The sequence below is a fragment of the Andrena cerasifolii genome, chromosome 9 (assembly GCF_050908995.1).
Source record: "Andrena cerasifolii isolate SP2316 chromosome 9, iyAndCera1_principal, whole genome shotgun sequence".
NCBI classification, from domain to species: domain Eukaryota; kingdom Metazoa; phylum Arthropoda; class Insecta; order Hymenoptera; family Andrenidae; genus Andrena; species Andrena cerasifolii.
In genome coordinates this window covers 5219576-5234623 of record NC_135126.1, presented here as the reverse complement: position 1 = coordinate 5234623, position 15048 = coordinate 5219576, and the positions used below count along the sequence as shown (strand labels likewise).

The 15048-nt window shown below is 41.8% G+C and overlaps 2 protein-coding genes across 4 annotated transcripts in view; one reads left to right on the top strand and one right to left on the bottom strand.

Annotated features, from left to right (window-relative positions):
- LOC143372999 (uncharacterized) overlaps nt 1–15048 on the top strand; it is an 84331-nt gene that overhangs the window by 17736 nt on the left and 51547 nt on the right. Inside the window, exon 2 of the mRNA XM_076819747.1 lies at nt 9968–10056. Within this exon, the coding sequence (XP_076675862.1) occupies nt 9968–10056 (89 nt within the window). The remainder of the gene's footprint in view (nt 1–9967; nt 10057–15048) is intronic.
- The window catches only part of Alk (Anaplastic lymphoma kinase), a 28606-nt gene that overhangs the window by 10447 nt on the left and 3111 nt on the right, over nt 1–15048 (bottom strand). For 2 of the 3 annotated variants that reach the window (XM_076819724.1, XM_076819722.1), the window contains exons 2-15: nt 12957–13152; nt 8159–8538; nt 7241–7433; nt 7023–7150; nt 5365–5496; nt 5123–5278; nt 3666–3796; nt 3440–3606; nt 2776–2870; nt 2597–2695; nt 1968–2130; nt 1751–1898; nt 1251–1400; nt 1019–1175 (exon numbers count right to left, since the gene is read on the bottom strand). In XM_076819724.1, the coding sequence (XP_076675839.1) occupies nt 1019–1175; nt 1251–1400; nt 1751–1898; nt 1968–2130; nt 2597–2695; nt 2776–2870; nt 3440–3606; nt 3666–3796; nt 5123–5278; nt 5365–5496; nt 7023–7150; nt 7241–7433; nt 8159–8501 (2062 nt within the window). In that variant the 5' untranslated portion in view covers nt 8502–8538; nt 12957–13152. Of the gene's footprint in view, nt 1–1018; nt 1176–1250; nt 1401–1750; nt 1899–1967; nt 2131–2596; nt 2696–2775; nt 2871–3439; nt 3607–3665; nt 3797–5122; nt 5279–5364; nt 5497–7022; nt 7151–7240; nt 7434–8158; nt 8539–12956; nt 13928–15048 lie in introns of those variants that run through there. The other variant, XM_076819723.1, reaches the window with a different exon arrangement.

Genomic DNA, 15048 nt, shown 5'->3' with positions numbered 1-15048 from the left:
TTGGATGCTACGTAATTCCTTCTCATCTTCCCTCGAACGTAGAACGTCATTACAGGAATTAGATTAACGAAGATGCAATTATTTAGGGGTCGTTGGAATTGAAATATCACGTGGTCCGTGTGGAATTAGGAGGGAGTTAATTGTATTTTTTAAATAAATTCGAAAACAGCATAACGATGACTTAAGGGGGATTCTCGTGTAACAGCCCCCGAAATGTATGAATTTTTTTTTAGAAACTGTTGTTAATATTGCGTTAAACTCTTTTGGGATATAAGGAGGCATCTTTGAACTTGTAGATTTTTGTATGTCAATCCTTCTTATTATTTATTAATTATTACTGTCGAATCGTGTTAACCTTTTCGACGATGTTGGTGTAGCACCTGCCATAGTCATCTGATTGCATAAAGGAGACAATTTTCTTAAAGTTAAATAATTTACGCTGCGACTGGACCACAAATTTTAATTTTAGTTTTTACTTATAATACTTTTTTCGTCGATATAAAGAATAATATAAAAAATTTGTCTAAGGAAAAAACTTACTTTTTCTTTCAAACGCTATAATTCTTTCAGTTTTTCATTCTTTTTGTTTAAAGTGGACCAAGCCCAGCGTAAGCTATCTAACTTTAAGAAACTTCTATTTTTTTTGCAATCAGATGACTGTGATAAGTGCTACACATCCCGCCAGCAGAAGTTACATCATCGAAGAGGTGGACAAGATTCCACAATAATTAATACATAATAAGAAGGAGTGACATAAAAAAAATATTTCCTTTAAGTTTAAAGATGCCTCCTTATATTCCAAAAGAGCGTAATCCAATATGACCAACAGTTTTTTCAAAAAAAAATCTTAAATATCGGTTACTTTTAGGGCTGTTAGACGAGGATCCCCTCTTAACCCCTCCTACTTCCACGTGGACTATATTATGTTTAAGTTTCATCGAAATCAATCGAGTGCATCGAGTGCAAGAAGTTAGCGATTTGGAGTGGTATAACCCTTATATGTCTAAATGCTACTGACCCGCCTTCGGTGGAAGATTCGCGGTAGAAGCTGGTCGTCTGACAAAAGGCGCAGGTCCTCGTCCATGCTGAATACCGTTATCAACGAACTGCCCCATTCCTAAGCCACCACCACCCCCTGCGACTATTATTGGCTGCTGTTCCCCATTCTTCTTCATCTGTAGCATTACAATGAAATTGCAATCGAACATCGAAAAATAGTTAACAAAAAGGACTCGAAGCTGTTCACTCACTTTGAAGATGTAAGTTGCCCCACCGCCACCTCCTCCGCCGTCTTTTATCTGAATATTCATCACTTCGCGCACTATGGAGGGTGTCCCCGAAGGGGATGCTCTGTGCGCTTGTCCAGCCGATTGGCAGGTGTCTATACTCAGTCCTAAATTCTGAAAATTTTAATTTACCATTCGTAATCGAAAATAAATCGCGAGAATGTTTGTAAGGTGATCAGAGGAAGCTTGGCAAAGAACTGCTCATGAAGCAACTACTTCAAGTTGCTGGATAGGGAGGAGAATGATACTTTAGACCAGTGATGAGCAACCTGCATTTGGTGCTCCAGCCTGCGACCCCCAATTGTTTCAATTGTAAATCTGTGTCAGAAATAACAAATTCACCCCATGAATTAAGATTCTTTGATTAGTAGATTTAAGTATTGAATATTGCGGCTCGCGAAAAGTATACCCATTACGGGCCAAAGGTTGCTGATCACTGCTTTAGGCTGATAAACGTTTCTTACTTTCACGCACGCGTCTGTCCCTGCTTGCCCCACCATGAAATACAATTGATCCCCCTTTTCCAGTTCAATTACGCCACGAACACTGGCGCCCAACGTGATGCCCATACCGCTGGACCCTTTTCCTCCGCCAGCACCCATCCCGATCAAACTGGAATTACGATTGCCCAACCGTGGCTGTATGTCGACAGATTTCTAAGCTAAAAGTAATACTGCTCACGTGTAATATCCGCCGCGTGGCGCCGTCCATTGCTGAACTCCATTCAAATTCAAAGAAGAATTTTCTGCCAGTAATGTTATGTCAGTCCCATTATACACTTCGGCGCACTTCTCGGCGGTGGGGCCTGTTCTGCCAGTAGCCCCGCAAGTTGTGACTCGTATAACTAAAAATGCATCGATTAATGTAGATAATAAAACAGAAACTTACATGTCAATACGTATAAAAAAAATTATACGTCGCGATTCACACAGGAGACTCTACACCTCTGGATTGATGAGGTCAATGTTATAAAAATCTACCGCGAAATTAACTTTGATCTTGAAATTCAGGGTGACATTTTTTGTAAAGTGTTTGATTCATTTAAACAAGAAGTGTCAAAGCAACTGTGTTCTAAAGAATGTCCCAAACAACGAGCAATAAAAGTGCTTCCTTTAACACTTTTTATCTTCCCACTGAATGGAATACATTAAAATAAAAAAAATTGTATCTTGAATTTCTAGGTCAAGATTAATTTTGTGACACAGTTGTTTAACAGATCCAGGGGTGTAGAGTCACCTGTGTGAACCATGACAGTAAGGAGTTGCACGTTTCAAAGTTTATAGTAAGGTAATTAAAATACACTAAATTACCAGTCTCGTTAAGAAAATCTGCATGTTGATTGGGCACCCTCTCCGAGTCTATAACAGGGTTGTAGTAGTTGAAATCTCCCACGACGTCGGGAGGAACCCCTAATAAAAGGAAATTACACACGATCGTATAATACCCGTGCCCAGATATTACGTTTCTAATAAAAGATCCACAGATTTACCAATGCCGAAGCATTCTGGACTTAAAGAGAAATCGTCGATCGCCACGTCCCCCTTCGATGAGAAGCCTCTGCTCGCTTCGAATTGCAGAAAGTACCTGGACAAACAACAGATGCACTATACAAACAATTACGCTTACAGAAATCAGTCACCTCCTTTTTCTTGCTGCAGCCAATGAGACAAGAGGGCGCAAAGACAAAAGGCAAATCGCAAAGACAAATCTGTACTGACAAGGGACGATCTCCAACCCGAAAATTCCAAAAATCATGAAACTTTGGGGATACGTAGAGCAAATATAGCTGAATTTTTACCCAATTTATTTCGCTCCCCAAATTCACACTAAGAGGGTGAAATTGACCCCCGAAAATCCGGATATCTTCCGATTTTATGTTATAACTCGCGAACTGTAAGAGATAGAAAAAAGTTTTCCGACAAATATTACTTCTTTTAATAAGGACTATTATCTGTTAACTTACAATTCGCGAGTGATAACACAAAAACAGAAAATCGCCGGATTTTCAGGGGTCAATTTCAGCCCCTTAGAGTGAATTTAGGCAGCAAAAAATATGTAGGTAATACATACTTATATATCCTCTACATATCCCTAAAGTTTCACAATTTGTTACTTTTACTTATTTAGCATTAGACTACTTTAATGGTGAATACCTGTATCTGATATCGGGCAATGCGACAGCCTGGTCATACCAAACGTCGCTTCTGTCGCCATAAGACCACCATAGCGATTCGGAATGGTTTTGATGCGGCTTCATTTGGACTAAATACAGTGCAAGGGAGCCACTGTGCGCGCCATACTGATGATAGAAGAAGCGTACCTGCATGTTCAGACGAAAGTTGAAAGGAAACTTTGGTTGCCACTGAAGATATCACTTACTTGGCAGGATTGATGATAACGACTCTTTGGATCACTGCTATAAAGTGGCGTCGGATTGTACAACGGGCTCTCGATGGTAGCTCGGCTACCGTAGTCAACTTTTTTAGACATATTCACATACGCGTATATCCCTGTAATTCACAACAAACATCTGTTTACTACCGCCATTGAAATAGGTGAGAAACAAAAGATTTGCGGGAGTGCAAAATCGTTGGGTTGCTTTATATGCCTGTAGCATTGTGCAATTGGTTCGATTATCGAATTTCGACTTAGTCAGCATTAAGCAACACAAGTTAAACCATCCAAAGCATATTAAACAAATATATAGAATATGTTTCAATCAGCTGTTTTTCAGGACGAGAATCTACGACCAAATCGAATCGTTGAAATTACATGGTCCTAGAGACTAAAATGCTTTATAACTTTCTGTTTACTATATACACATAGGTAATGCTGACCTACCACCAGGACCAAAAAATGTGTACGTTAGTTTGAATAATAATAGTACCTCTTTATTACATCCACGTATGAAATAGAATATCTTAATATATAAAGCAGAAAGGTTCTACATGTTTGTGTGTTTGTCTGTCGCCTAAAAACTTTCGAACGATAAACTCTGGGATCGCGAAATGAGCCCCAGCTCATTATGCCTGACTAATCCAGATGAATGTGACTATTTTCACAAAAATAACTAAAATAAATTTTTTTTTATAAAATCAGAATCTAAATTTCGGGCGAAGCCGAGTATTAAAGCTAGTAATGATATAAAGTCTCAATGGAGACATGGAAAACTAATGTAAATACAGCAGACTCCCTTTTAACCGGTCCCTATGGGACCAGAATTTTGTCCGCGCAAACGAATGGCCGGTTAATCCGAAAATATATACTATACACATAATACACATGAGAATTATACAAATTCTCGCATAACGTGTTCACTTAAACTGACTGCGATTCAAACGCAGTTAAAAAATCATAGGATCATTGCACTACAGTCTACACACACTGAATTCATTCCTAGAATTTTGAATTCAGAATCCTTAGAAGTTCTGCCACGTTCCGTACACTGGCAGAGCATTAGATTTTGGATAGAGCCTTAACAAGTGATCAAAAAGTTGGATCCCAATATTCGATTATAAAAAAAGAGAGCTGTTAAATTAAATCCTTTACACTTTCAGTTTATTCCTTTTATTATGCTTCGAAATTAAGTCCGAAGAACGTACTCATCCGCTCGATTAAAGTTTCCTCTATAATAAATGCTGCGAACCACGGACGAGCTGCTGTAATACGGAATGCGTGAATTTTGTTTCCCTGCTGGGCCTCTGAAGGAAAATGTGGCCGGTTTGAGTGGGACCGGATAGGAGGGAGTCTACTGTGTAATTCAGTAGTAAAAGATTTCAGTGCTATTGGTATCTACATAGTTCTGAATGCACATATCCAAGCATACGGGTACGTACCAAACGCATTGCGGTACGTGTGATCGTAACTAGGTCCAGTTTTCTCGGATGTCGTTGGGCCACGATGGAGGGTCCAATTTAAAGGTCTCCCCGGCACGTTCCTCCAGCCGCACCATCCGTGCTCGAAATTGCATCTGGCGTTCTCTGGTATTTTGTCTGAAACGTTCCTCGATTATAGTCTGTCATAAATTCGAGGGGAACCAGGGGGCGAGAAAGGGTGGCAGGAATAATTTGACAATTACCGCAGTCGGCTACCTCGTCCTCGCCATCGGCGCAATCTTTTGTCAGGTCGCAGACGCGTGTTCTGTTTAAACACGAGCCATTATTGCAACGGAACATATCCTCCGTGCAGGCTGTCCCTACCGGTGCTAACTCTGCAAACGAGGAAATACACATGTTCGCTCCTCTTTCCAATTGGGCATCAGCGCTTGTCCAAAGACTCCACATCGGCGGCATGTGATTTTAAATTTCGACCGACCACTAAAGCAGTTTTCCGATCATTTCCTGCCGATACGGTTTTCTATTATTCGGCGCGATATGTGTTTTCTTTAGGGACAATTGCTGAGATCTGGTGGAAGATTTGTAGGATAACGCTGCAAGAATATCACGAATATTCGATATTGTACATACGGGCAGTCGCAGAAGTCTACATACACTGTGTGAATTTACAATGCTTTAAAAAAATGTAGGAATGTCTTTTGTGATGTTGTACTTTATGTTTATCAATATTTTATTGTTAACAACTTTATTGTTAACAACCTGAATTATTAAACAATTTAATATCTGCACTGTTTTTTAAACTTTTGTGTGTTTTAAACATTACTGATCTTCAGAGCGTATACAGACTTTTATGGCTGATTGCATATTTCTTTGTGACATTGTACTTTATTTCTGGCAATGCTTCCTTATAAGTGAGTTTAATAAATATTGAAATTTTCTCAAAATATTCCTAACTTTCACTTACAAGGGAACATCTTGAACCCGGAAATTCAAAAAATTCTGAAACTTCGTGAATGTGTAGGGAATTTGCCCCTAATTACAACGCAATTTTTGTTTGCTGCCCAAATTCACTCTAAGGGGGTGTAATTGACCCCTGAAAATCCGGTTATTTTCCGATTTTCTGTTATAACTCGTGAACTGTAAAATAATTTGTTTACCAAATGATAGATCTAATTAAAAGAAGTAACTTTTGTCTTGAAACTTTTTTTCTATTTCTTACATTTCGCGAGTTATAACACAAAATCGGAAAATAGTTCATCAAATCAGCAAACAAAAGTTGCGTTGTAATCAGGAGGAAATCCCCTACATATTCACGAAGTCTCAGAATTTTTTGAGTTCCCGGGTTTGGGATCTTTCCTTGTTAGTCAATATACTATTATCGTAATATTTTATGTCTTGTTAAATATCACGAATTGTAGAGTGTATGTAGATTTTTGTGACGGGCTCTAGCTACGATAGAAAAGATAACTAGTAGATATTGAGTAGGTAAGAACCATTAAAAGATGACGTATTAAATACTACTTAGAGTAGTAGATTGTAGATAGCAATGTTTAAAAGATAGAGATATAATACAGCAAGGTACCAAAGGTGCAGTGACTAGTTCGTATTAAGAAATGTACTTCAGAATAACCCTTTCTCTAGTAACATGTAGAATTAAAGAGTCCTTGTAGGAAACACTGTAAGTGCGAAATTAAAAAAAAAATTATCAGAAAATAATCTACATGCCATTGGTAATATTAGAGTACAGAATTTGATTTTTGGCACTCACAGTGTTTTCTACAAGGACTCTTCAATTGTAGACAATACTATTTATTAAAATGTGAGAAGAGGAGTGTATTAGGAAGAAATCTGGAATTTCAATCGCATCGCAACAATGTTGATTCAGTAAAGAATTAATTACCTGGGAAGCACTCGATCAGACGAATGTTGTCAATCCCGACACTAGAGTTCGGATACGGTACCCGCATCTCCACAAGCAGTCTATGCGGCTGACTAATTGCGCCCAGTTTAAAACGTGTCACCTCCCATCTGTACAATATCATAAATCCCTCTGTATCGATAGACTTTACAACGACACCTCGGAGTATTCCTTATTCAGCGCGAAAGCTATTTACGTACGTTGCATGATTATTTCCTGGCTTATCCGCGGCAATCGAACTCGTGTCATTCGTGATTATGATTAATTTGATAGCACCATCGTTCATCCCGACTTGGTACAAGGACAACTCCAACTCGCAACGTGATCCTGTACGAGGGATCCTGGATGACCACGTTTGCGCAATCCCGCTGCCATTAAACCACAAGAAGTGTCCTAGGGAATAGCACAGTTCATTTGAAAATTGCATTCTGTTTCTAGCATACTGGTAGTAATTCTTTCAATACGGTGCGTTAAAAGTTGACGATGTAGGGTAGCCCCGGGGGCGGCAGTAACACTTTGACTTTGGAATGCGATTACGCAAGAACTATTACAGTTACGACGAAAGTTTTTATACGAAAATGTTACATGCTTATCTGACATTATTGAGACTCAACAGGTTCACTGTCTGTCAAGTAACATCCAGGTTATTAATTAAAAATGAGAAGCGGAGAAAGCGTTACAACCGTCCCTGACCCCGGGTCGGTTGTAACACTGCATGGAGTCGATAGTAGTACAAATTCAACTTTACAAAATTAAAATATTTATTTATTTCAATTATAATAATAAATGAAAAAAGTAAAATTTATAACCAATTATGCGGTGTCGCAATTGTGGCAGAAATGGAAAACGTTGGACCAGGTTCTACAATAATTAATAAATAATAAGAAGAATTGACATAAAAAAAAATATTTCCTGCAAGTTTAAAGATGCCTCCTTATACCCCAAAAGAGTTTAATCCAATACGACCAATAGTTTGTTAAAAAAAAATTCTTAAATATCAGTTACTTCTGGGGCTGTTAGAGGAGAATCTCCCCTCGATACATAATCAAGTAAACTACCAATGTTCCCCCAGTTTACGGCACCGTTGCCCAAAGAACGTACTGGAAGGGTCGCCTCACCTCTCTCCGATTTACTGGCGTCCGTTGTAGGCCCGTGCCTGCTGCCGGCGGATGGCGTGATCCGCCTGAAGCGGTGGGTTTGGTTCCACGACCAGTCGCAGACCTTCTCCAGATCGCACTGGCCCGACTGAGGGGGCCTGCTCAGCGCGATTTGCAGCTCTTTGGTGCCACGGGGCATCCTGTCCTTCCACTCGCAACAGGTGCCAGTGATGTAGCAGAGGCTGAGAAGCACTCTCAACAGCAGATCCCTGGTGAGGCCAAATTTACGCCGCCAGTCGTGGACGGTGTGACTGGCCTGTCTCAGATTCGCGGTCGACACCCCAGACCGCGTAGCTCTAATCATTACTCCGTGGTTTTCTCGTGCAGCCGCTCGATATATCCTGCAAAAGGTCACACGCAACTTTTCACGCACGCTCTCCGCTCGTCCCTTTTTCTTCTTCCCCCCCTGGCCCCGGTGGCGGCTAAACGCCCGGCGCCGATACCCCAGCCATTCTTAGAAAGCATCGCGTGAACACGTCGCCGAGGCTTCGAACGACGTTCTCGTTGCTAGAAATCAGCTCGTGACTGAGTAATTGAGGCATGCCCGAAGCCTTCGAACATCGCGAACTTCCACAAAGATCTCTCCCAAGGATCTCATGGGTACGCTCATAATCACAGTTAGAGCTTTTGTGGTTTCGTGTTCGAGGAAACCTTGCCGAGTTCCCTTATAAACGGGGAGCAGAAGTTTCTCCTACCAACGACATTCTCGAGAAACAACTCTTCGCTTCTCGACGCGTGCATCGAGCTCACACTGTACCCTTTCCTCAAACCAGCACCCGCCGATTCCAACCGGCAGGGAATTATTCGTCGAAAGTCGAAGGAGATTATGAGAGCAACGATGCCCAAAATTTTCGCAGGGGAAAGGGTCTGTGCGAATGTGCCTCGGGAACTATTGGTTGGTCGGATTCGATGCATTCAAGTGTCGCTGGTGAAAGATACAAAAGCAATTCCCATCGCCACGCTGCCGGCGAACCTGCACGAGGCGCAAAGAAGATCGCTGATAAAGCGAGGGGGTGAGCTGCACGATGAAACGGAGCGGTGATTGGCGGAAATGGAATAACTGATTCGCCGATATTTCATAATTTCCGGTATGACGGTAATAACGAAGACGTCCGCCGTAATGGTAATACCAATAGCGGAGCGTATCCGAGTTTCATTCTCGTTTTATTTGGAGACGAGGGAGACACTGAAACCTATTTCTGCACATTCCGACCGCTTCGAAAATATAAAGGACAGATTCACGCCCCTCCTTCGACTTGAATTTGCTTAACTTCATCAGCTCTTGTTCCTCCATAAATTCCAGGGCAATATCATATTCGTTTGCTTCCATAGAAATATTAGGTTCCTGTTCGCGAAATCGTCGCCCGGCAATTTGTGGAGGAATTTGCTTCCTGCTGTTAGGGAACTGCCCTGGACGGCAGGAAATCAAGGGTCGCTGTGTTCCATGATTCAACCACGTCAGTCCCCTGTGCGATTTTTCCTCGTTAAGTGAAAAGCACGTCCAACGGCGGTAGCTATTGTCAGAGCGCGAGCATCGATCGGAATCCACCGAATGCTCGCTGTTTCCAGCCAATCGCGACGGTTCACCGATCGCTGGCCGCGCGTTTGCTAATTCTCTTCGTTCCTTTTTCGCGGAACTTTCGCCACGATTGTGCGACGCTAGCTATACGCGATGGCCTGGAAATAATACAGACGCTTCGGAGCGTTGTTACCCGAAGATGAGGTTTTTATATAGAGCTTGCGATAACACGTGTCTTCGTTTTGTTCCAGATGCCTCAGCTGCTGCGGAGCATGTACGAGGTTCACCTGCGGATAATTCTACAACGACGTCGGATACATGTGCAGAGACCATCTTCAAGGTAGGAATATCTACTTATGGGGTACATGTGTAAGAAACTGGATTTAACCAGCTAACCGAGGAAAGCGAGTGAACTTGTCGCTTGAGAATTGTGAGACCTTCAGGCCCGGAAAAGGAGCGAATGGTCAAGCACTTGCTGCGAATGAAGGGGATTAATTTAAACACGGTGAAATGGACCAGTTGATAGGTTAAACAAAAGTTCGTCAGGGTTTAATTTTAAAAGGTTGCCTATACCTTGGGGCACCACCAGTGGTGGATTTAAGGGGAGGTTCCCGTCTAACAGTCGATTTTTTTTATTTCATTTTTCGAATGTTTAACCTTTTAGGAATACGTGTTTAAAAGGATTTGTTGAAATTTGTAACATCCCCGAAATTATAGGTATTTAAGTAGCGGTAACACCTGACCACTCGGCACTCACGTAAAACTTTAAACGCGTTTTTCTCGAAACAGAGTTCTCAAAACGGTGGGACCTGTATCTCCAAAAGTTATTATATAGGTCCCACCGATTTGGATCAATTTTTTGACACCTTGACTTTAACGACTCCCCAGTGCCGTCTGCAATGATTAATTGTAAAACAAAAGACATATTTCTATAACTTAAGACATCCTTAATACAATGCAAAAAGTCCCATTAAATTATATATAGTAGTTTTCCTATAATTAATTCCTAAACATCGCCTATTTTTTTGGGCTCAAGCCCGGAAGGTCCCCTTAAGGGGATGTGCCTACCTGTAAGGTCTGAAAACACAAGTACTTTCGGAATTTTTTTCTTTCAGAACTTGAAGACTATTTTAAAACAAACGGTTGTATATTCGAAAGTATATGTTTTGAAATTCTTGTAGTTTCTTTGCACTGCGATATCTAAATAAATAATGGAATTATAGGCGATCTTCTGGCAGCGTTTCTTTATTTAAGCGCTTCACGGTGACCACTGTAGCTTCGACCTGGTTCATCAGAAATAAAAAATTCGACCACATTTAGTTAGTATATTAGATTATCTAGTCCTTAATCGTGGCTTTAACATTTCCGTTGCGTAGTTTTTATTTTACTTTTGCTATAAGAAGCTACCATTTTGTAGCAAATTTATTTCTCCAGATAACGAACGATTAAGGAAAGATAATCTAATATACTAACTAAATTCCCGCGAACTTTTTATTTCAGATGAACCAGGTTAAAATTAGAGTGATCACCGCAAACTACTGAACAAAAAATCGCTGCCGGGAGATCGCTGATATTTCTTTTGTTTATTTATATTCTCCATCTCGAAAATTACTACAAGTAATTTAACACGTACACTTTCGAATACACAAAGCTTTGATTAAAAAAGCCTTCAAGTTTTTCCCCTAAAAATTCCCAAATATAGATGTTTTCTCAGACCCAACAGGTAGACGTAACCGCTTAAAAGGCCCAAGTGGCAAACGTTCCGGGACACCCTGCATACGTAACAGAAATACAAATAAATCTACGCGCGTGTGGTATGAAAATTATGGGAGACAACCCTGCTTGCACAGCGGCAGAGGAAGTTCAGATAAAGTTAAAAATTGTCGAGGCAAAAGTCGAGACAGAATAGACGTGGATAATGGAATATGTAGGCGGTTCGGGGCTATAACGATGGATGCCGCGAACAAATTATTCAGGGTATTTGCTATCGATCTTTCAGTCACTCTTGGTTCGAAGACTTAGCAGCACACTATATTCAGTCACGGTACATACATGCTGTATAACATCGCATTAATGATGTTTAGCACGCTATGCCAGTCAATAACGTATTTAATATAACAAATGCATGTTCCATGTCCCTACTTGTGTTAAACGGTAATAACACATCATTGATGCTATCAGTGTACATCATCATTCTAACAACTGCAGTGGAGAATTTAAAACAGGAATACTAACAAATAGATAACCAGACACGAAGAGATGCTCGCGTCGTAGCGTTTATTTAGACACTGCGGTCTAGAGTAGCGATGGTAAATTCAAATCTTGTGCACAGATGGTGAAATTAGAAAATTTTGGTAACAGACAAAGTAGCTGGGCAAATTTCACTTAATGCAAAACAACGGGAAAGAACTTTTAAATCTTTCATTTCCTACGATATTAGCTGACAAAAAGGAGAACAGTGATTTCTTTTAAATAACAGGAGTTTCAAAATTAGTCTGCACTTCGGATACTTGTGAAAAAATAACGAATAAAATAATTCTGTTTAATGTTACAACTTTACTTCAGTTTAATGGTTTGTGAAATTAGTAATACTTTCTTGCTAACAATTCTAGTTGCCATCCATGTGTTTATTCAAGTGATATGGTTCGCATAATGTACGAGCAGGCTATTACCAAGCTTCGTCGAAAAATAGCCAGGCTTAGATCTCGAGAAACGAGAATTAAACGCTGCTATCCATCGTTACTTCCAAAACTACTTGTTGAAACGAAGTGCTCTTTGAAACAATCCATATCTTGTTTCCACGACGCAAAAACTACACGATCCATTTTTTAAAACAGCGCAAGTCCATCTGCACCTAAGAAAAACATTGTTTTCCCCGGGCGATGCTTCTAAAAATGGTCACATAATAAAACAACACATGTATAGTACGTTCTTAAAAACCTAAAACAAACTCATCAGTCTTTAAAACCATTCTTAAACAAGGTGAAGTGCAAAGCATTAAACATCTCGAAACAGGAAAAAGTGGATTCCCGCCACTTGAAAAAAAAACAGAACAGTCCATGTAACGCAAACCCAATAGAAATATCCTGTAGCATTTTGTTCGCAAATACAAGTCCCCTCCCCAACGCCATTGATTTTCCACCATTGCTCCAGAATCGACGCTGGCGCAGGAAGTGCGATGCTCCGCGATACGCACGGCAATAGTAGGCTAATTGTAAGAGGTTGTTGGGTCTCCCTTACCTTCGACAAAAACCGGCGTTGTGCGATGTGCCAGCATAGCTTCCCGCGCTTCATCCGTTCCGTTGCATTTAACTACGCTCGAGCATCTCTGGTCGGTGCTCCTTTCCAGCCGCTCATCGCCTCGCCGTGACTTGATCTCGATGTTACCGATGCTTCCCGATCGTCTGGCAATCGATCCCCCCCGCGGTCCTGTTACCTGTACGAAATGGGAATGCCTGATCAGCAACGGGTCTCCGGCCGGTGTCAGGCGGCACGCTGGACGACAGTGCGATCTTGACGCTGGGCAAACGATGAAACGTAACTAGCTACATCGCGTTATAGGATCTCGCACTCTCAACTGGATAATCTCTTGCCCGTCGTTAGCGGCAATCGGGGAGCTGTCTTTTTCCTCTCTCTCTATCCTGTTATCCATCCTTCCTTCTCTTCGTCTTCCCTCTACCACGTACCAACAACCCTCGCGCTCCCTAACCACCTCTGCCGCTCTCTGTCTTCCCCCTCCGCCCTCGATCGTCCCGTCTCCCTCTTTTCCGGAATATTCAAGCGATCGCTCGACAAGTGCGAATCAGCCGTTCCCTTGGCTCTGTTCGCCGCGATCCGAACAACGCTCGATCATCCTCCTTCCCGCCCTCCATCCGCCGAACCGTGATTTCTTTTCTCGCGCTCGGCTCCCGACCCGGCAGAAGCCCATCGGCTGTTTACGCAACGGACAGGTGCGACCGAGCGATCGCCGATGCACTCGGGGTCACGAGGCTAACGAGGCGTCGATAAAGCGCACAGGGGTTCGGAGGAGAACTCAAAGGTTACGTGTTCATAGTCGCGTGCACTCGCATCCGCGTGACCTCGCGCCTGACGGTTCTGAGCGGCGACTGACAAGAATTCTTTCCTCTCGGCGCTTCTTGTTGTCACTCGGCGATGCTCGATCCTCGGGAATGCTAAGTACTCGACCGCTCGCGCCTTGCCAATTAAACCGATCGATCAGTGGCTATAGGACTCGCTACCTGCCTGCAGCGGTGTATTCCTGCTTTCGATTAAATATGCACTCGGATTTCTGCGATACATACGGGGTGGGCTCGGCGCGGGTGGTTAAACGATTCGCAGTTTAAGCGGTCAGACGGTGGTTCGATGAAAACAGTCCGCCGAAAAAATAAATAATTCCAATTATCCACAACGTGCCACGTCCGAGTACCTCTTCCGGTCCCGTTTCGATATTTTACCTCGAAAAAAAGTGTACAGGGTTCGTCAGGTCGAGTGGCTACGTGTTCGGTAATTGTAAATGTTTAAACGAGATGGTTCTGTAAAAAAGAATCCCTGAAAAATTAAATATGTAGTTCCAATTATTCACGAGATGCAACGTCGAATACCTATTTCAGTCCCATTTCGATATTTTCCCTCAGAAAAAAAAACATATCGGGTCAGTGCGAACTGCAAAGTCTTTATTACGTAGAAATATATTACACGCTTCTTTAATGAAAGTAAGTATTTTCCTTGACTGTCTACGACCTTTCGCCACCTTTGTGGGAAAAGTACAAGTAGGCGCAATGAAAAACGACATTTCCGTACAGCTGACAGTAAGCGAACGAACTTTCGCACGAATATTGTGAATAATTGGGCCCGTTTCTTTTTCGGCGGGATTTTTTTGTAGAAGCATCACCTAGCCGCTTATATTCCCAATTACTTAATCCCCGAGGATGGCTGTTTTAATTATTACCGGGAGGGTGAAAAAGCATTTCGTCGTCTTATCTAACACGCGCAGGGATGAACCGTATAACGAAGCAATTATCGTTCCGAAGTCAGGTGTCGTTACCCGGGCTTATCCGCAAGAAATGGCATTATGGATCGTGCGCGATCATTAAGTCGCATCAAAAGATTACGGACACTCGAAAGTTACGCCTTCCGACAATTATGCGACCCCTGGACAGAATTACAAGCGTTCTGTCAAACAGCCTGAAGTGTTCCTCTTATCGTGTTCGTATCTCCCTGCTTTCCCTCTAAAAAAAAAGTACTAGAGTATTGTTCCAGCTTGTACAATAGTTCTGCCTCATAAACCAGGTATTTTCATATTTATTCGAGTACAGTATGTTGAAATTGAGAG